At 41.0% G+C, this 22,229-nt stretch overlaps 1 protein-coding gene across 3 annotated transcripts in view; it reads left to right on the plus strand.

Annotated features, from left to right (window-relative positions):
• The first annotated feature begins 11,819 nt into the window (after positions 1-11,819).
• KCNC2 (potassium voltage-gated channel subfamily C member 2) overlaps positions 11,820-22,229 on the plus strand; it is a 191,981-nt gene continuing 181,571 nt past the window's right edge. For 2 of the 3 annotated variants that reach the window (XM_004417873.3, XM_087449172.1), the window contains exons 1-2: positions 11,820-12,288; positions 13,429-14,104. In XM_004417873.3, the coding sequence (XP_004417930.1) occupies positions 13,448-14,104 (657 nt within the window). In that variant the 5' untranslated portion in view covers positions 11,820-12,288; positions 13,429-13,447. The remainder of the gene's footprint in view (positions 12,289-13,428; positions 14,105-22,229) is intronic. The other variant, XM_087449171.1, reaches the window with a different exon arrangement.

Here is a 22,229-nt window from a genome sequence, read left to right on the forward strand (position 1 = left end):
GGGTACTCTTAATGTGTTGTGCAAGTTACCAGCCTTGCCTATGCTTTTTCAGTCCAGCAATGGCACAAAGATACTTCTGTGTTGCTTTTTTTCACTGTGTAATAGATTCTAGTAAGATTCCCATGAGTTAGATTCTGTGGAAACATTTTCCTTACTAAGAAAAAATGCATGTGAAATTAACTTGCTTCCAAATCCTGGTGGAAGTGATGAAACGTGATGTTTAATGATGTACCCTTGCGATTTGGAGTGCACATTTCTAAGACCAGGACAAGACTACAATAAATTTCTAGCTTCCCCTGTTGCCTAGAGAGAGAGCTCCTCTAAGCCAATCCAGGCATTGCTTTCTAATAATTTCTTTTGCATCTGCTATGACAACACAACACATTTTACTCTCTTATAACCGCTGAAGTCAGAACTTTCTCCCTTGTCTAACGTAAATCCCTAAACTTGCAATTTCATTTGGTGTTCTATTGCTCACATGAGAAATAATGAGAGTTTGATAGATTTTTTGAATGAATAAAAATGCATAAGCCTTTGTTCTGTACTGGACATTTTTTCTGTCCTCCATGTATTGTTGCTGTTGCAGCGTATGGGAGTAAAACATAATGGGATGATGGTGATCGACACAGTTGATGGGAGGAGCACTGAGGAGTTTTAGGACTGGAGATTCTGCTCTATGGTCCCCGCTTTTTTTTTTTTTTTGTGAGGAAGATTGGCCCTGAGCTAACATCTGCCAATCCTCCTCTTTTTGTTGAGGAAGACTGGCTCTGAGCTAACATCCACGCCATCTTCCTCCACTTTATATGGGACGCCACCACAGCATGGCCTGACAAGCGGTGCATTGGTGCGCATCTGGGATCCAAACCGGCGAACCCCAGGCCGCCGCAGCGGAGCGCGTGCACTCAACCATTTGCGCCACCCGGCCGGCCCCTATGGTCCCTGCTTTTTAAGCCTGGATTCTAATTTCTTTCTTCTATTTATAATTACACTTTCCCCAAACCTATAGGTGAAGGAGAAGGAAAAAAGAGGTATATGATTAGATTGTGAATAATTTTGCTTTTCATAAAAGCACAAAGCTTCAAGGAGGGAAAAAAAATGTCAGGAAAAAAATAAAGTCATAAATACTTGCAGAGTCTCACCATCTGCAAAAGAGGGTTCTCTTTTTCCTTTGACTTCTCCACTGCACACCTTCTATCTCATTAAGAAAAGTGACATGCCTCCCTGGATCCTGGGTGATTGGTGCAGGATATGTCAAGACAGTCACTACACAACGATGAGTCTGAGCAGAGACTTGAATGACATGAATAGCAATCCAGGAAAAGATCCAGGAGAATAGCAATTCAGGCAAAGAAAACAGTAACTGAAATGGTCCCAAGGTAGGAACTAGTTTAGTACATTAGGGAATAGAAATAAAACCACTGGGAGCTTAAGGTTAGGTTTGCAACATTATGGGAATTCTTGTAGCTTCCATCATAATCTATTGGATCTACTGCTTTTGAAGCCCTGAACTTCCTTGTAAAGTGTTCGACTCCCCTGGGTTGTCATACTGGAGAAACTGCATGGAGACAGCCCACAGAAAGATCCTGAGAACAGTCTGGCAAATAGATGGCAAATTCTCAGCCAGCCTCTGCTGATCCAGCCCACAGCCATTTCAGTCTTCCCCTCCAAGGCCAGAGAGCACGGAGCAAGGCTGAGCCATCCTCTCCACACTCTGGCACAGTAACTGACACACAGAACCATGAGAGACAGTAATAATATGGTTCTGGTTGTAAGCCACAGAATTTTGGAATAGTCAGTGAAGCAGCTATAATCAGCACAGAATCTGGTCTGGAAGCAGAGCACTGCTGTAATAAAATCCCACAGCGCTGGCCATTGCTTTTGGGCCCCAGTGGTAGAGCAAAGCTGAAAGAGTGCCAAGGAGACTGTTAGTAGACGCTGGACATACCTTGAGGGCTTGAAAGAAAGTGAGGACAATATTACTGGAGGTTGGGAAAAAAGGATTCTTGTTATGTAGTGGCAGAAGGTTTGACAATACTGTTGCCTACAGTCACACGAAAAATAGAAAGGGAAACTAATGAACTCATGGATCTGGTGGGGGAGATTTTCAGGCGGAATGTACCAAGTGACAACCGGCTTCTTTTTGCTGACTGTGATAGCATACGAGAAGAAGAGATGCACCAAAGAAGAAACCTCTAAGTTTTTGAGCAGAATTTAGAGCAATTATATGAGCCAGAACTTGCTGGATTTGAAAATGAAACCATTTCTTTTCTCAATCTCTCCCAGCAGAAGAATTTCAAAGTAAGAAATCAAATTCAGATGGGGCTATAAGATCCTTTGTTAAAATACCCAAAAGGTACAAGTTGGTGTGTCTCATAGACACTTGCATTTACACAAAAGCCTTCTAAAGAATGTAAGGGTACGCATCGTAGAGCTTCCCTGTTAAAACAATAGAACTCCTAAGACTATTAAGGGTTCTGTATCACAGCAGCCTCACAGGGGACCCAAGGTTTAGACGAATGGGCTCTGAAAAAAGATTTATTTTTTTAATGGAGTAGATCATAATTTGATACACAAAGATTTTAAAGAAATTATATTAGCTTGGACTGAAAGGAACAGGGAAAGTACAAAATAAAAAGAGGCTTTTGGACTCTAGCCTACTTCAGATAAGAAGCAGGCTGAGAAGCTTCCTTATATTTAGGAAGATTTTTTCTTCTTATTTTTTAAATATAAATGACTAATATTAGAACAGGACATTAACTGAAAAATAGTGTCACTAAATTAATTTAATCATTAGGAGGACATTGATCTATAAACTTCTGAATATCCATGAAAAACCTTTTAGGTTACTTATTGTATATTATGGGTTTTGTAATTATCCAAGGAAATATTACATTTAGAATTCTTAAGAAAAGGAAGCAGAGCTGAAAGCATTAGGATTACACTGTGAATGAATAAGATTGAAACATCAGAAATCCAATAGAATACGAATCCAATATCTAAAATTCTCAGTTATAGAAACTCAAACTCATAAAGAGCAATTTCCTCCACAATGCCTGCAACATTCAATAAAATTTAACACAAATGTTATTGAAAAAGACAACCTTTGCCGGCAAAACACCTGGATTCAAGTCTTATTTCCTCCAATTAGTTGGGGTTTGACTTCAGGCAATTTTAGTAATCTTTCTATACCTACACGTCCTTATCTATAAAATGGGAATAATCATAGTACCTAAACTAAAGCATTGTGAGAATTAAAGGAAGAATATACGTAAATCATTTAGCACTAGAACCCGGAAGATGGTAGTTTCACAATAATGATTCCTATGATCTCCACTTGCAACATAATCCCCATTGCAGTTATTTCATCCTCTTCATTATCATCAGCATTGATCATTGTAAACTAGACACTAAACTGGACTTTGAAGATAGAATTGTGGCTAAGACAGACTTGATTCCAGCCCTTACAGCCTAGCATGGGAGACAAGCAATTAAACAAGTAATTGCTATTCTGGCTTCTAAGTGTCCTGACAGAGGAAATAAAGGATGCTATGTGCATACACACAATACTGAGTCCACAGAGTACAACATATGGTAAAGCATCAAGGAAGCCTTCAAGGAGGTAATGATGTTTAAACTGAGTTTTGAAGGTTGAGTAGCAGTTAGACATGTGAGGAGGGATGGGAGGGTTCCAAGAAAAGAGAACAGCATATGGGAATGCCCCGAGGAAGTTCAAAGAGAGAGAAAGCATCCGAAAGAAATGACCCAGGTGAGGTGGACAGGGACATGTTAAGGAACTTGGCTTTATCCTAAAGGCAAGAGACAGCCATTGATAGGTAATAAGAAGGGCAGGGGCACCTTGAGTAACTTTATTCCCTGAAAGACCGTTTTGACCTTGGCATGCAAAATAGACTTTTTGGTATCAATATTGAAACGAGAGAGCTCTGTTAAGGAGTTGTGGATATCATGCAGGTAAGAGATGTTGACTGCCTGGACAGTTAAGAATGGAAAGAAGTGAACAGACTTGAAAGATACTTAGGAAAAAGAATTTTCTGAACTTGGTAACAGAGTTGATCTTGGATATGAGATAGAAAAAGGATTAAGTCATGAATGTGTTCCAAGTTTTTAGCTTAAGCATATCATATCGATGTCACTCATAGATTTCAGGAGGTTGTTGAAAAGGCTGAGTGGGGATTGAAGATAATGGATGATGAGAATAGTTCTAGGTATTCTGTTTGCTATGCCTTTGGGACAATTTATTTCTTTTAGTTATAGTCCTTGATTATGCTTTCTAACTTGGTTCTACTGCCTAATATTTTTTGGAGGGGTTCATTGCCTAAAAGGAGACAAAATAATTGAAATGATTAGTAGTAAAAGCAAGAAGTATTGTCTTTACGATTAGGGAGGAGTGTGTACTCTGAGTATTCTCTTGGTTTACATTTCATTAATAAATTGCCACCCATCATAGTAATAAAATGAAATCAACTAAAGATGCTCTTAAATCTATTTAACTAAATGTCCCAATTTAATTATGGCAATAAAAAGATTTAGGATATTCTGAGAATACTGGACTTTTTAAGATTATGTATCTAAACATGGAGTTAAAAATTGATTTTTTTTTTCCCTGACAGAAATTCGAGAAGTGTTTTACCTCTCTTGGAAACATTCACTGTGTGTGTGTGTGGCTTAATATTTTCTTGGAGAAGTTGTTTTGTCATGCTATCCCATAGTTTGATTTCTTTAAAAAATAAATAAAAATAAAATTGAAAAGCAGGTTTCCATGGTCTGGTTAAAGTAGAAGAATTTCAGTAATGTTTGCCTCCCTCTGGTTCCTCGTTAGAACTGCTCCTTTGCCCCGATGTTATTTTTACTTCCCTTGATTCTGTTTGAAACCCGCATACAGTCCCTTTTCATGAGCCTGCTTTTCCACCTAGATGTCTAGATGTCTTTCTAAATAATGAAGCTAAACTGGTGTGCTTCTGTCTGCTTTGCTCTCACTGCAGATCTCTCTCAGCTTCCTCATTTCTTGCGCTGGTACTTGTATTTCCTGGGGAAACCAGCCTGATTATTTCCAACCTTTGGAGAACAATATTTGTGACTCGTGGTTTCCATTCTTCTCCTTTTGTGTTAAACAAATCCAAAGAGTCCTTTTCAAAAATCTGCTTTACTTATCTATTTTGATTATTTTATCATATGCTGTTTATTAAGCAGAAGGAGGAGATATAGCTCTCCAATATTTTGATAATGGGTTTTCAATTCACTAAACAACTAGTATACTTCCAGTGTGGTATTTGTTTTTTGTCATGTCTATTGTCTTCTATTTCCTATTCAAATCATGGTTCTACATATATTCAAATCATGGCTCTGCCATTTACTCCCTGGCTCGGACACAGGTATTGGAATTACACACCTGTGGGGTTGGATGTTACCAGCTGTCTCTTATTAGCTGTGTGATATTGGGCAAGCTATTTTAAAATTTCAGAGTCTCAGTCTCTTCATCAGTAACATGCGGATAACATCATAGGTTGAGGGTCAAATGAGTTAAATCCAAAGCTCTTGGCATTTTATTTTGCACTTAAGTACTAAAAAAAGGTTTGACTACTGCAATTATTAACAATACTTTTTCCTTAATCACTCTGACAATCCCTTGCCTAATATGAAGAAAATGAGTATTTCAATACTTGCTTGTTAGATTTATTATAATGAATAATAAAATAATATAAATATATATGTATGATGTCTATAATTCGTCCTTAATAAATATTAGTTCTCTTCCTGCCCCGCTCCTCCCTAATATATTCTGCAGATGCAATGTTTAGCTAATTTCTTGTTGTATTTTTATAAACATTCACTTCAATACAGCTTTCTATGGATGTTTCATAAAGTGTAGAATGCTTTTTAAAAACACAGATTTCCAATTGCAGAAGGTGCTACAGACCAAACCAACTGAATCAGAATCTCAGGGTGGAGCCTTTTGCATTTTTAAAAAGCTTCTCAAGGGAGTCGGATGCACTTCAAAGCATAGAACTCTTCTATGGCTGAGAGGTTATAAAGAAAATGTAAAGAGAGGGAATCTATAAACGTATATAATGTAGTAGAGTGTCATACACATATGAAATAATTAGCAGTAGAAGGCAGGCAAGTACTAAAAATACAGATTATAAAATTTTAATGAAATGTCTTATTAGGGTCCATGACCTATTGAGGAACAAGAACAACAGAAAGTAAAAGTGCACTTCACTGATATCTGCCAATATTTAACCCTTAGTGGTGGAGTAATCATCCTAGAAACACTACTGCATGTTGCCCTCTTTGTAAGTTATAATGACTTCATTCAAGTAGTGTGGTGTGAATAACGGGCTGCTCCATTTACTAAAGTTCTCTCTCTCATCTCATCTCTCTCTCTCTCTCTCTCCCTCCCTCTATCTGTCTATCATCGTCATCTATTTAAATGAATGGCGGGTGCAGAGGACAATGACCCAGAATTCTTCATAAGGAGAAAGCTATTTTCAACTCCTGCTGTTAACGCTCATTAGTCAACATCATCCTATATTCATGGAAAATTTTTCTCTTCCTTCAATCTAAAATGCCTTTCTCAGCACTCTTGCACGTTAATTTTCTAAGTATACAGTAAGCTCAAATTGGCCAAATGTCTATGTTGTTATGCTGGATGTTTATGCAGAGCCTCTGGCTCTTGACAACCAATGCAAATATGTACTTCTTACAAATCAAATGATGAAGTTGTAAAATTAGTAATCCACAAATTCTTCATCTGCAGATTTATCTTATCATAATTGTCCAAAGTAACTATGTTGAGTAGTAAAACAAGTGTATTGCATAAAATAGGTCATTAAAAGATGGTTAATATATATATTTTTAAATTAAAATAATTTGAGAAGAATGCAGACTTATTACAAGGATTCTAGAGTTTCAGTTTCATTACATCTCTATGCAATACCCAATATTTGAGCTAGTTTTGACCTCTGTAGAAGGCAGTATGGTATAACAGATATGAGTTAGAATTGCCATCAGAGGATATGGGTTATGATCCTGCTTCTGCCAGTTATTAACTATGTGATTTTGGGGTGAGACTTTTTCTTCATTTGACAAGAAAATTTACTATTAGTAGATGTCTAAAATGTTCCAGAAACTTTCTTATGTGCATTATTGGCCTTATGCCATTTAATCCTCATAGTAACTATATGCCATCATCTCCAGTCTATAGAAGAGAAAATGCAGGCTCAAGGAGTTGTGCAATTTTATCTAGGTCAGACATCCAATGACAACACTCAGAAGATGAACTCCATTTTACCTGCCTCCAAGGCCTGTGGAATTAACCACAGAAAAATACTGCCTCTTGAAAATTTATGAAATGACAAAAATATACATCATATATTGGTATTCTTTTAAAGATTTTATTTATTTATTTTTTTCCCCCCCAAAGCCCCAGTAGATAGTTGTATGTCATAGCTGCACATCCTTCTAGTTGCTGTATGTGGGACGTGGCCTCAGCATGGCCAGAGAAGCGGTGCGTCGGTGTGCGCCCGGGATCCGAACCCGGGCCGCCAGCAGCGGAGCACGCGCACTTAACTGCTAAGCCACGGGGCCAGCCCTGGTATTCTTTTAGAATGCATAATACATGATATAAATGTTAAGAGAGTAGGTAAGAAATCTCATATTTTTTACTTTTCAGCTGAAGTGAACTTAGAGGATAGATCAGTGTGTATAACAATTCCAAACTTAATAGCCTAAATATAATCTTTTATTTACTCTGATCCTGTGGGTCAGTGCATTTGGGCTAGGTTCAGCCGGATGGTTCTTCTGGACACGTGCATAAGAGCAGGGCAGTTCTGCTTCTGGGGATTGGCTGGCTATTCTCTAGGGGCAGAGATGAGAAGTTTTAGCTGTTGGGGGGCACTTTATTTCTTTTAAGTATTTCTTTATTTCTTTTAAATCCTTGCTCTATCGTGCCTCTGACTTGTGTCCCAATACTATTTCTCTTTCTACCAAAGAGAGGTGTGTGTGTGTTTGTGAGAGAGAGAGAGACATTGGGAGAGAGGGGGAGGCTGATATACATGTCTCTCATCATCAAGCAGGTCAGCTAAGGCTTGTTCTCATAGCACCAAGAAAGAGAGAGAGCAGAAGCATGCAAGGCCTCTGGAAGCCAAGGCTTTCAACTGTGCAACATCACTTGCACTTCATGCTATTAGCCAAAGCAAGTTACAAAGCCAACACAGAGTCAAGGGCTGGAGAAACAGACTTGATTGGAGAAGCTACGGAGTCACATTATAAAGAGGCATACTTATAGGGAGGGATGGGAAATCGTGTCCATTTTTTAATTTACTGCAGAGGAATTTTGTTTGTGAATATATTGTTTTTTGAAGGTGAGTAATTTTTTTTTTTTGTGAGGAAGACTAGCCCTGAGCTACCATCCGATGCCAGTCCTCCTCTTTTTTTTGCTGAGGAAGATTGGCCCTGGGCTAACATCTGTGCTCATCTTCCTCTACTTTATATGCGATGCGGCCACAGCATGGCTTGCCAAGCGGTGCATCGGTACACGCCCAGATCTGAACCTGCAAACCCCAGGCCACCGAAGCGGAGCACCCGCACTTAACTGGTGCGCCACGGGGCAGGCCCCAGGTGAGCAATATTTTTAAAATCCTTATACTGGGCTTTAAAAGAGTTAATTTGTTCAACTGTTATACTTTTACAAGTATGTCATTCTGACAGTCACAATGTGGCTTCATGAGATCAATACACATTTCTGGTGACGTCGTCAGTTTCTGTAGCCTTCTGTGAGCTGACTCAAGGATATAAAGGAAGCAGCATTTCAGCTGCTTCTCTGCAAGGGGTAATGTCCATACAGTCTTTTAAATCCTTGCTGCCACACAGACCAACAAAGGAAACCAAAGCTGTTTTTTCCTCCTCAGTTTTCCATCGCCTTCTTTCAAAGATCTGCTTTCTTTTTCACTTTTAACAGCAGGATCAGTGGAGTTAGTTAGCTGGAGGCGTTTTCTGTTCTCTCCTGTCTTATATAATGAAACCTGGATATTTGTCCTAGGATCTCCCCCTCTTATATTGACCAGAAAAAAATTAAAGAGACTGTGTTTCATTCATTGCTTTGTTTAGCAGTTCTCCATTGATATGCATATCTCATTGCTTTATCTTCCCACATTCTTATTTTCAAACTTATCTGACATATTCTCTAATTTCACTTCTAATCCTTTACGAATCAAAAGAAAAGTCTGAATTCTTCTAAAAGATGATCTTCTCAATGTGATTATTTCTAGATAGCTTATGTAACCTTGGACTCAAATTCATTCATTAGAACTTTGTTTTCTTATTTTGCCCCCATGAGTCCTTTGCATCATTTTTTCCTTTCCTTTTTGGTTTCTCTATAGGTTCTTCATAATGCAAATTTAATATTGTCAAACTAAAGCTTTTCATTATGGATTCCTGCCATCTGTATGAGTTATCTTTCTAGGAGTCTTGTAATTTAATGTGCATATTTCCTCCACTCGAGTTAAAGGGAGTGATTTACGTAAAGCATTTTGCATATAGTAAGATCTCCGTGAATGTTGTCTGTTGTTATAAATGTTTCTGCTACTACACTTACTATTGCTGACTTATTTTAAAGCAAACCATATCCCTTTTTCTGCCTACTGAATTTATGTTAAGCCATATAAGGAACCATCTAGACAGTATGAGAATGCCTGTTGGAATTTGAATATAAATTTTCTTTGTAAATTTTCTGGCAATTGAAATGTACTGTCACGACTAGGCACCTCCAGGGAGAAACTCAAAGGTGGGTTTGGAAGCAATTAACTGTTTTTGCAAGTTGTTTTTTCCTTTTGTACCTTACGGAGATGTAACCACCAACTATCCTGAAACTGACCAAGCCTCACCACAAGAGCTATGCCCATGACCTTTGCCTTACCTTTAATGCTAAGATCTCTCCCGGAGGAGCTGAGGCCTCATCATGTGGAAGCATGTTTTCCAACTGAGCCTGCGCAAGAGAATACAGCACCCCCCCCCCCCCGCCCGCCCCGCCTTTTGAATATTCATTCCCCATCTGAAATAAAAGTTGCCGCTTCCCCTTTTTTTGGGACACCATGACTTTGGAAATGATTCCTCATGGCTTCCTATTTGCTGCAAATACACTTTGTGAGACAACCTCCACTGGTGTAGAGTCTTATTTAACTCATCAGGAGGTGAACCCACTTGGTTCAGTAACAGTACTATCACTGTTATTTTTAGAAATGCCTCAAAAACTAGAACCACTCCTTCAGTATTTAAGCTTTACACTTTTTTGTGTGTATTAGTGGAGCAAATTTATATTTTCACAAAGCCAGGTCCATATAGCTATTCTTTTGGTTATTAGACATTTACTGTCATATTGTTAGTAAATTTCTTATAAATGTATACATACCATATTTCCTTGCATTAGTTTCCAAGATATCAGTGACCTTCCAAAGACTTTTCAGGTTTTCCCTTTAAGTATTTACTGTCACAACAGGTAGGTGTTTTCTTTAGTGAACGATTCATATTTAACTGCCCACCTTGTAGTCCTCTATATTGCTAAAACGTTCTTATTAGTAACTCACAACACTTGCTCTTTTCAAATCACAGTGTCAATATCACTATCTGTTTTTCAGAGAGACTTCCTCCTACATACAACCTGTTGTTTTACCTACTCTGTGGACTTCAATCCTATCAAACTATACCTGTGGAATAGGGTCTCTCCCCCTCTCTCTCCCCTCTCTCTTTCTTTCTTTCTAGAAATATACACACAGACACAGAAACACACACTCTATTTGGTGGTAAGGTCTGATATGGGTTGAATTTAGTCCCCATCCCACCAAAAAAAAAAAAAAAAAAGATTTTGCAATCCTACCCTCCAATACCGCAGAATGTGACCTTATTTGGAGATAGGGTCTTTACAGAGGTGGTCAAGTTAAGATGAGGTTATTAGGGTGGGCCCTAATCCAATATGACTAGTGTTCTTATTTAAAGGAGAAATTTGGACAGAGACAGGCATGCATAAAGGGAACGTGAGGTGAAGAGACACAGGAGAAGATGGCCATTGACAAGCAAAGGAGAGAGGCATGGAATAGGTCCATTCCTCACAGCCCTTAGGAGGAATCAACCCAACCATCCCTTAATTTCAAACTTACGGCCTCCAGAATTGTGAGACAATAAATTTCTGCTGTTTGAACAATCCATTTTGTGGTACTTTGTTACGGCAACCCTAGAAAACGAATACAAGGCCCAATAAAAATTTGAAAAAAGGAGAAATTGGCTAATTAGATCACTGCTTTGGTACTTGGATCTCTGCATCTCATCTTTTTAGCTTCTGATAAAGAAACCTGAATTTTTACTAACTACAGCATTATGCTCCTTGAATAAACTTTTAAAATTCGTTTCATTTTATATAACCATGATGTGGTGACCGGAGACCTACATTTGACTGAAAAGAGCCAGCCAGAGCCATGTCTAGGACACGAGAAACAAGACTCACTTGTCACCTGTAAGTAGACCTCTCTCTCCTGTCAGCTGTCATTAAGGAAAAAATGCAGTTGGTCTCAGCTTCTCTCACTTGGGGAGGGGAGTGGGGCAGCGGGAAGAGAAAAGATGTGGTGAGTGGGGAGTAAATAAGGCAGGCAGAAGCTCCAGGGGAGGTGGGCATAGCGCTGCACGGAAGGAAAATAGAAGAACCTGGTTGGTACAACACAGCTTCCCCAGACCCACCCACCCACCCTCCCACCCTTTCCCGAGCTCTGTGCTGGCGGCGGTGGCTGACGGCGAGTGGCGCGGGAGGGACGGCTCCAGCAGGGGCTGCTTTGCGGGGAGAAACAAAACCTGCAGGTCGAAATCGGAGCAGGGTGACTTCACCCTCCGCTGGGTGAGCTCTCCTGACCTCGGGCCCCTCCGCTCCAGCGCGGCCAGCGCATCTGCCGGCTCCCGGCGGGGTCGCGCCGCCTGGACCCGCCCGAGCTCCATGGCTCGCCCAGCCCCGCGCGATGGGGACGCTGGGCGCCGAGGGGGGCGCGGGGCGAGCCCGGCGCTCGCGGGATGAAGGCGGGGAGCGCGGCGGGCGGCCGGCGGGGGCTGTCTCCGCCACCCCAGCGCCCAAAGACGCGGCCCAACCCTCGCAACCCGGAAAACGCCAACAAGTAGTTTCCCGCTGGAGGAGGGCGGCTCGGCTGGGTGTCAGGACTCGGTCCGGCTGCCCTGGGACTCTCGTCCACTCGGAAACCACAGCAGACCCACTTTTCTCTCGGTCTCGTTAAGGTATCCGCGGGCGGGAGGGAAGGGGGGTGGATTAGCCGCGAAGGGCGCGCTGACCCTGCAGGCGAGCACCCCCGCTCCGTTCCGCAGTAGGAATGTGGAGGTGAAGCCCTGGGGGAGGTGGCTGGGAGACTGGAAACGGGCCACTGTCAGCCCGACTTCCAGCTCGGCGCTCCAGGGGGTGTGCCTCCAGCAGCTTCTCTCTGGGCCTCGCCCCTCCTAGAAAGCAGCCCCCCACTCTCCGCCCCCAAGGCGTTTGTTTTTCTTGGGAAGGGGGGATGGGGTGGGATGCACTGATCACTTCTGTTCTCAGAAATGGATCCTAGTTAGTCGTTTCCTTGCCCAAGTAATAATAATATTAACAACAATAACGTGAAAAGGAAATTGGATCAGGAAATTAGTTAGAGGTCTCCTTGGGGAAAGGCAACAGCAGGGACATTTTTTGCTCTGATTTATGCGTTGGGGGTTTCTGCCTGGTCCGGGAGGGAGAGTCCAGGTGAACCAGAACAGATCGCGCAGAGGGCGCGCCCCGAGCGCCGGGGACAGCGAGCCGTCCAGAGCGGACCGAGGGTACGCGTGCACGGGGCGCTCCGCGGGGCCGGGGGGCTCTCCCCAGCACTGCCGAGTTGCCTCTGCCGAGAACCCCCTGCCTAGGAGAACTGCCTCCAGGCTAGGGGACAGAGGGGGGCTAGGAGAGCGGAAGAGAGGGACCAGGGCGGGGAGACAGGGGGACAACGGAGAGAGAAAGAGTTAGGAGGGAGAGATGCGGGGTGTGGGGAGACTGGGTTAGGGGCTGGGAGCAGGTGGGACTTGAGAGAGGACAGGGGAGGGAGAGAGAAGGGTGAGAAGAGGAAGGAGGAGGGATCAGAGCAAAGGGAGGACGGTGTGAGTCAGGGAGAGGGCGTCGCGGAAGGTCAGGAAGACTTGGACTGTCATCTCCCTACTGCTCGGGAAGCCTGGGAGAGGGGCGATGTGGAGGCGGGGACAGCGCTGGGCGCTGATCTTCTCCTGGGAGGCTCGGGCGCCCCTTGCCCGTCTGCCAACCCTGCATCTTGGGGCCCTTGGGCTGGCGGTGGGGTGGGGGTCACCGTGCGGCTCTGACGGCCGAGGTCTTTAACTTGGCGCTGTGTTCGCCTCCTCCAGTCATGTCTGAGCCACAGAGATGGGCAAGATCGAGAACAACGAGAGGGTGATCCTCAATGTCGGGGGCACCCGGCACGAAACCTACCGCAGCACCCTCAAGACCCTGCCCGGGACGCGCCTGGCCCTGCTCGCCGCCTCCGAGCCCCCGGGCGACTGCCTGACGGCGGACCAGCTGCAGCCGTCGCCCCCTCCGCTGTCGCCGCCCCCGCGGCCGCCCCCGCTGGCCCCCGGGCCGGGCGGCTGCTTCGAGGGCGGCGCGGGCCGCTGCAGTCCCCCCGGGGGCGGCCGCGAGTTCTTCTTCGACCGGCACCCGGGCGTCTTCGCCTACGTGCTCAACTACTACCGCACGGGCAAGCTGCACTGCCCGGCCGACGTGTGCGGGCCGCTCTTCGAGGAGGAGCTGGCCTTCTGGGGCATCGACGAGACGGACGTGGAGCCCTGCTGCTGGATGACCTACCGGCAGCACCGCGACGCCGAGGAGGCGCTCGACATCTTCGAGACCCCCGACCTCATCGGCGGGGACCCTGGCGACGACGAGGACCTGGCGGCCAAGAGGTTGGGCATCGAGGACGCTGCGGGCCTGGGGGGCCCCGACGGCAAGTCCGGCCGCTGGAGGAGGCTGCAGCCCCGCATGTGGGCCCTCTTCGAGGACCCCTACTCGTCCAGAGCCGCCAGGGTAAGGCCGAATCGCCCCTTCCCTGCTGCCCCAACTTCTCCAACTCCTTCCCCCGCCGTCAGTTCTTTTCCACCAAGGGCTCTGGGATGGGGTAATCGGAGAAGGGACCAGGGCTCCCTAACGATGAGATTAGAGACCCATGTGGTGCAAGGTAAACGCAGGGACTCTGGCCCCTGTCCTCCTCGCCCCCCTTAACCCCCCTCCTCTCCTCAACTCAAACTGAGGTTTACTTGAGCGGATGGGAACCAAAGTGCAAATGTCGACTGCTCTGTGCAAGTCTATCTGAGCCTCATCCTGAAACTCGTGTCACGCTTTATTTTGAGCTTTGTTCCTGACTCTTTTGTCCCAACTTTTCCTTTAGCTCGGATGTCTCTTCGGGCCTTCTGGTCATCACAATTTGACATTTTCAGTGAGGCCTGACACTCCTTCACATCTGACTCACCTAGAGCAGTGGTTCCATTTAGAGATCGAATCTGAGGACAGAAGAGGGGAAATGGAATATATGGATGTGGCTGGGAGTTGGTGGGGCAGGGCGTGCTGGAGGTTTATTTTGTGAAGAAAATCCCCTGACTGCTGTTTGGCCTGCCTCCATCGAGGGAGAAGCTCGCTGGGATTGCTCCCCGGAGCTGACCAGAGAGCCCACCTGCACGCTGAATTGTGGAGTCTGGCGCCTTTTCCCTTGGGCTGTATCTATGTTTATTACAGATTGAAAGTGCATTAGTCACTTTGGTGATCCTCGTTTAGTCAGTTCTCTAAATTTGAGTAATTTAGATTGTAGCAAACTTTATTTTACTCTTTAGATGGTGATCCCATTCTCAATTTTCTTTTCAGTGTCTAGCTTGAATGACAGCTTAAATTTAGTCTTTGACACTCACAATTAATTCTTCAAAATTCCATGAAGGGACTATAAAAGTAACCAATAATGGTTTCTCCAGTTTAAAGGAAATAAGAGAAATATAAATAACCAAAAATTATACAGTATATGTGAAAATAGAGTACTGTATTTAGTTAAGTCTTTGCAACTGCCTGTGTCTGGTTTGTTTCTGACACCCAGAAAAGATACCCCCTGGGCAGAATGGGGATTCTCACAGTCTGTCTTTGGCTCTGTCCTCATTATTGTCTTTCTCTGTGTGTCGGAAGTCTCTGCATCTGAGATACTGTGCAGCTGTCTATCCACTAACTTGTCAGAAGATGTGCTTCTGATGCCACTTTAGAAGTCTGAGGATATGTTTTGTTTTCAGTGTGAAACAGAATATGAAAGAGACAATTTAAAGCATTGCTGTTCTTTTGGATCTGGTACTTAAATACATACGTAAATTCTAGTATGTCCATAGTCTCATACTTGAGTATAAAATTAATAACTCCAATTCTGAAATCTTCCTTTTAAGACCATTCTATAAATTGAACAAGAGTTGCATTCAGAAAAACCAGACAAACAAGTGCATGTTTATTTAAATTAAATCACAGACTCATGACCACTGCATCTGTGTTTTTTGGATTCCAGCTGAGTGCCACAGTGCTCTATCCACTTGGTGGCTAAAAAGATAATCTGAATTTGTTTTCAGGCTCATCCTGTTTTCAGGCTCATTTTTGCGCAGATCGTGTGCTATAAAAAACACAATGTTTTGTTATCTTTCCTTATGATAATATATTACATTTTGTTGTAGGCTAGATTGCATAGCAAAAACTTTAAGAAGGGGTTCAATTTTTTTTATGGCAATGGAAATTGATTCCTTTGATTGTTGGTCAAAGGGTAAACCGTTAACTTGAAAATAATTTTAAAAAATTTTACTAATATTTCATTGTAATAATATGAAGGATTTGACCTGCATCCATTCAGGTGAGGAAAGAACACAGATAAATTAGAGATTAACACAAGTTCAAAGAGCCGTTAGAAGCAGAATCAGCTGAGAATCGTAGACCTGGAAAATTTCTATGCGGTCACCTCGTCAAAACCCTTTATTTTATGGATGAGGAGAATGAAGATTGCAGATGCTAAGTGATGGCCAAGGTCACAGAGCAAGTTAATAGCAGTGCCAAAATTATGCTGGAGGTCTCATGACGTCCTCCCTGGCCCTTCCACCACAACCACTGATGACAACTGACTGTCTCTCCTGTGAAATCTCTGCAGATTGTACTGCTCTTGAGATCTAATGCAGCATTAGACATTCACTAGAATTCTAACTTTGAAAGGTCATCTGTGACTTTTTTTTAATATATGTAGTACAGGACTTTGGCTGGTAGAATTTTTAGCCTGCACCGCTCAACATTAGAGTGAAAATATGGGATTCATTTAACTTCTTAAAATGAGCCCTGTTTGAACTTTCCATTTTTATTGGACCAGTTGATATGTAATGTTTTGCTTTCTTTCAGATTGGCTAACATTTGATTTTTTAGAAGTTTAAAAAAATTAGTATAAGGGCAAAATACTAGATTCAAAATATTTTAAATGATTTATTCCCAGTGTTAAACAGCTGAGAGAAGTTATACGTTTTTCCTTGTCCTCCTTCTTTTCACTTATTTTTTGGGGGAGGAGAGAAGGTGATTGAATTAGGTTGTGTTTTAGAGTATGGCTCTTCCTTGGTGACGTGTAACTTTGATTAACTGGTAGACGTTGTTTTACTGTCAAAGAGCATCTTAGAAAAGAAAAACAGAAGAATAAGTGCCATGGAAACATATTTAAGATGTTGGCTTTTTGGTGCGGGTCTAGACCATTTCATGTATATTCTCTGACCTTTATCCAGCATATGATTATGTGCAGGTCATCCTGAATTATACACGGATTGTGATAGTGAATCCATCCTTTTTTCTTAATCTTGAAAATATTTACTTTATTAGCATTTTAAATTGTTTTATTTCCATAGCGTTACTAGAATATATTCCTTAAAACTATTAAAATTTAAATTTCAATATCTAGAGTTGAATTCGGAATTGCACATATTTAATTTACTTTTTATAGGCTGTTTTTTCCTCTTCCTCAAACCACAGAACAAAACAGGAAAGAAATTATCTACATAACTATGTGCTAGCTTTAAGTATAACATTTAATTAAAAACATTATAATAAGGTAAAGAGAATTTGAGTCATATTATATTAAGATAAAAGAAATAAAATATATTATTTCTTGTTTTGTAAGCATTGCTCCATTTAAAAGAATTAATGGCCAAATATATCTTGTTCATAAAATATTGTTGTCAGTTATTAAAATTTTTAGAACATTTATTTATTTAATGAATATTGATTATGCAGTCACTCTAGACCAGAAACTATGCAAGATACTGGGAATGCGTGGACAAGATATATTCCTTTGCCCTCAATAAACTTACTACTCTATTTATGATAAAATATTTCCTAAAGACATTATCTGTTAAATTAAAAAATGCAGCAAAATGACAACAAACAAAATTCTAGAGATATTAAAGATAAGCTTTCCTTAAAAAAAAATCTCACATGGAAATGTTGCCTAACACATGCAGAAAACATTCCGTTTAGAAAAGATGATGTTAAGGTGTTGTTACTCTTTATTTTATAATGAGAGTGTTAGGCTCTTTTAATCTTGATTGTTCTGTTTTCGAAGTGATTTCTAAACTCTCTCTTTGCAGTATTATTGGAGAATATGATGAAGGCTCTACTTAGACCAAATTACTGAATTTTTGGGGTATAGTCAAGTGTCTTCATCCCTTTTATGTTAATCAGGAGTCATGGCCAGCCTTGTAACAATGTAAATCCAAACTTCAGACCCTTGAAAAGAGGCTGCAGTAATAGTCTGGTGTATTTGCATTGCCATGTAAGCATCTAAGTGTCTTTTGACCTTTTCCAGGCCACTAATTTTATGGTTCACAAGTAAATTTAATTTTATGCTTATATTTTAAGCACTGGATAGGATCCGAGAGTACCTAATTCAATACATCATTAAAAGAACCAAGTACAGTAACTTCAATAGTCGATTATATATTTAGAAGGATATTTGATCACAAACTAGGTGATCTGATCCATTGCTGGGCATCGGCTATCGTAGTTGCACAGATTGGGTATGATTTTTTTCGTGTAATATTCTGCTAAGAGCTCATTTGTAGACTTGAGTTGACAAAATTAAATGAGAGTCAAGGAAATTTTTCTTCTCTGTCAAGAAGCACATTTTCAAAGTACTGAAAACAAGGAAATGTGTAAGTTTATATCAAAATGCAGGTCACCCTTTCCTATTTGAAAGTGATGTATATCATTACCACTTATTTTTACTACTACAAATACAGCAGATGTGGTTTTCAAGTCTCATATTATTTGAACTTGTGAGTCATATGTCCTTTTTATTATGGCAACCTTTAAAAATATGTCTAAATGAAATAGTAAAGGGCTTTAAAGGACTGATAAAACACAGATCTCCAGACGGAAATATATCATGGCAACATAGTCTAAACAGTAACCATCAATATATTATGTAAACTTAATTCAATGCTGTTTGAAGTATGAAGAGCTTTTCTTTTAGAAGAGCAGTCAAGATATTTTTTTAATGACAGAATAGCACTGCTTTTTGCTTTTTCTTATAGGTTGAAGGGTGGTGATTAATTTTAATACTGTGTAGTCAATATTTTCACAGAAAGTGACTGAATTGTGGGCATTGGGAGGAGAAGAGAGCAGGAGTAGAGAATACATGGAAACAGCATTGGAAAATGCGTGGACTGGGGTCTGTGAGACCTGTGTACTGACCCTGATTTCACCACTGGCTGTGTGACCTTGGAGAATTGACTTCATCTTCATGAGGCTTGATTTCCTTTGCCTTATTCTGAAAAAAAATATTGGGGATGATACATTGGACTAGATAGTATCCACACTTCTTTCCAGCTCTAACATTTTGAGGTTTGGAAGAAAAACAAGGATACTTGTTGCTAAAGATCCCTGGGGGTGGGGTGGGGCAGGGACAGCGTGTCTGCATTCATTTTGACTGTACTCTAAGGACCATCACACTAATAAGGTATCTATTTTTTTGTTGTTGTTTTTTACATTTGTAACTTTCTGCCTTTTTTTTCCTACAGCTGTTGGGTGGCTGCTGCTCTGGTTACCATAGAAACAGGTTAGCTCGTAGCTTCCCATTTCCATTGAAAACAGCCTTCTCTCAACTACATATTGATCTCAGGAAATCATTTTGCTGTGACTCTGTCATGAAACCCATAAAGATGATCGGCTCTGTCATTTCCTAAATCTAAGATTCACTGCAGGTATATATCCACCCACCCACAAGGATAACTGATTAGATAATCTCAGTTTTATTTCCATCTGAAGAGTGCCTTGTCAAAGACACCATCGTTTCCCCTTCCTGTATCTTATACAGAAGAGAAAGGCTTATTCACTTGAGGTTTTACAGATATGCCTAACACATTTAAGTGTTTACAAAATAGTGTCAAATTATTCAGTTCTAACCTCTTTCATAACCCATTCTATCAGAATAAGCATAGAGAATAGTATGCTGTCTAGCACATTTCATAAATTTATATTTTAATGTACTCACTGAAGAATATTTCAAGATAAGTATATTATATATATGTATTATATAGTGTTTCATATTTCTCTTTTGAGAAAATAGTTTTTCTATTTCAGGATATAGTTACTTACATAAAAAGAAGATATACTTGTTATCATAACACAGATACATACTTGGGGAATATGTTTATAAAATTTTTATATGAATCAGCAATGGAAGAAACTTGTAAAAATTTGGCTTAAAGTTTTGATTGAGATCATTTGTGTGTGTGTGTGTAATATATATATGCAAAATATATACTCTGAAGAGGATTGGTGACTGGCATACATGACAGACTTCTGGTGTTCATGAGACTTAGAATTAGAAGGAAACTGGTGATGATCTGGCACAATTGCCTCCGTTAACAGAGAAGGCAGTCGCCTTGTTCATGGTTCTGGCTGGTTAGTGGCAGCAGCAGGACTAGAATTTCGCATTTAGATCTTGTTTCTGATGCTCTTCCCACTCAGTGTTGATTGCTGAGTCTGGCTGTTTGACATTGCATGCACCGATTTTAGCTTTTGGGAACAAGGGAGCATGTTAAGAGTAGTTAGGGTAAGCTCTGCCCTTTCTTGTGTCTTATTGTCCAACAACAGCAGGGAAATTGTTGCTGTTTTAGGTATTCACTTTGTTTTCAGATGCAGCATTCCATCGCTGCCTTCTCTACCAGTTCTGTATCTTTCTGTTTTTCTATCTTTAAAGCTTCAAAAGTAACTCTATGCACTTACCTCCTGTTTTTTTCCTTCAGCTCACAATCTCTACGAGAGGATCTACAGAAGCCTTAGCTCCCAAACTGAGCCATGTATAATAGGCTTCAGGACAGATTTAGATAATTAAGAAATAATATGTATATTCCCCTCTGTCCCTTTGTGTGTGTGTTTTGTAATATGATTTTCTATTCCTGTTTGATTTATTGTCTTTGGGATTTTTTAATGCAACTCTGGTGATGGTTAATGTGTTTTAGAGAGCATTGTCTTCTCACATGTAATTAACCAGATCAGGGTGGGTTTACACAAGGATAACTGGTGAACTAGAGGAGTGAAGGTGTTTGGAGCTGTTGTTAAGATCTGCAAGTGAGACTGGATGTTGTTGTGAGGTTAGTGAATTCCGGGAGGAAAACCTTTCTTTTTTTTTTTTTAATTTATTTGTTTATTTATTTACTTATTTATTTTTTTTTTTAAGGAAGATCAGCCCTGAGCTAACATCCATGCTAATCCTCCTCTTTTTGCTGAGGAAGACCGGCTCTGAGCTAACATCCATTGCCAATCCTCCTCCCTTTTTTTTCCCCCCAAAGCCCCAGTAGATAGTTGTATATCATAGTTGCACATCCTTCTAGTTGCTGTATGTGGGACGTGGCCTCAGCATGGCCAGAGAAGCGGTGCATCGGTCCGCGCCCGGGATCCGAACCCGGGCCGCCAGTAGTGGAGTGCACGCACTTAACTGCTAAGGCCACTGGGCCGGCCCAGGAAAACCTTTCTTTAGTGGATCGTTAGAGAGAGGTGGTGTGCACTGTGTTGGATGTAAGGCAACATCATAATTTTGGGAGTGTTTGAGAGAATGTGTTTTACAGAAATCAAACAGAAGAACTTGGGTCAAAATGTTGCTGCTAATATTGGGGAAAAAAGACTACTCCGTAATTGCTACAGTCACTTAATTGATCTTTTCTTCTGAAAGTTGATAATGATGAGAACGTCTTTGTCATCTGACATTTCCTTGCTGTTCCACATATTAAGAAAACCCTTTGCAGACACCTCGGTAGTGTCTTCCCCATTTTCTGTTTGCTGTTAGATCTTATAGCTTTGCCGTTCTTTGGGTATTGTTGACATCTTTAAAAATTGGAGCAAAGGTTAAGACATTCTTTCTTGGCAGGTGTTCCGTGATTTAGTCTCAGCATTGGAAGGTGTTTTCCCTTGAGTTGTCTCTATGGAGAGTCTCAGAGATGAAGATATGCCACCCTTTGGCCAAGGCGTTCTCTTACTTTATACCAATTCTTTGTCAAGAATTTTTAAGTTGTTCACTAAATGATAAAATACAAATACATTTCTTATAAAATAAAGTGATTTTAAATAATATTGTCAGTATATTCAAATTATATTGTTAATCCTAAATTTAAGACAACATGATTATGAATTATATTTAAGCAAAAACTGTTTGGACTGGTATGAACTTATTTGTTGAGTAGGTTGTCAGATTGGGTTCAATGAAAGGGCCAGACATTATTGTGAACTTATGTGAAATTTATGTCTGTGTTTGAAAATTATACAATGGAAATTCAGATATGCAATTGCTTATTTTGGTATTTTTATGCTTATTGATTTAGAATAAAATGCTGTTTGCTAAAAGTGAGTATTGTAAAATAATTGTATTGGAAACAATGGGAAAGTAATCATAGCAAGAGTAAGCTTCATTACTATTTGACATATAAATTTGGATAAAATTAGTAAAACTGATATTTAGGAAAATAGAATGATAGAGTTATTGCAGTTTTATTTGTTTATTTATTTATTTATTTATTTTTTTTCCCCCAAAGCCCCAGTAGATAGTTGTATGTCATAGTTGCACAGCCTTCTAGTTGCTGTATGTGGGACGCGGCCTCAGCATGGCCGGAGA

Source organism: Ceratotherium simum, chromosome 25, assembly GCF_057802395.1.
Source record: "Ceratotherium simum simum isolate JZ-2026a chromosome 25, ASM5780239v1, whole genome shotgun sequence".
NCBI classification, from domain to species: Eukaryota; Metazoa; Chordata; class Mammalia; order Perissodactyla; family Rhinocerotidae; genus Ceratotherium; species Ceratotherium simum.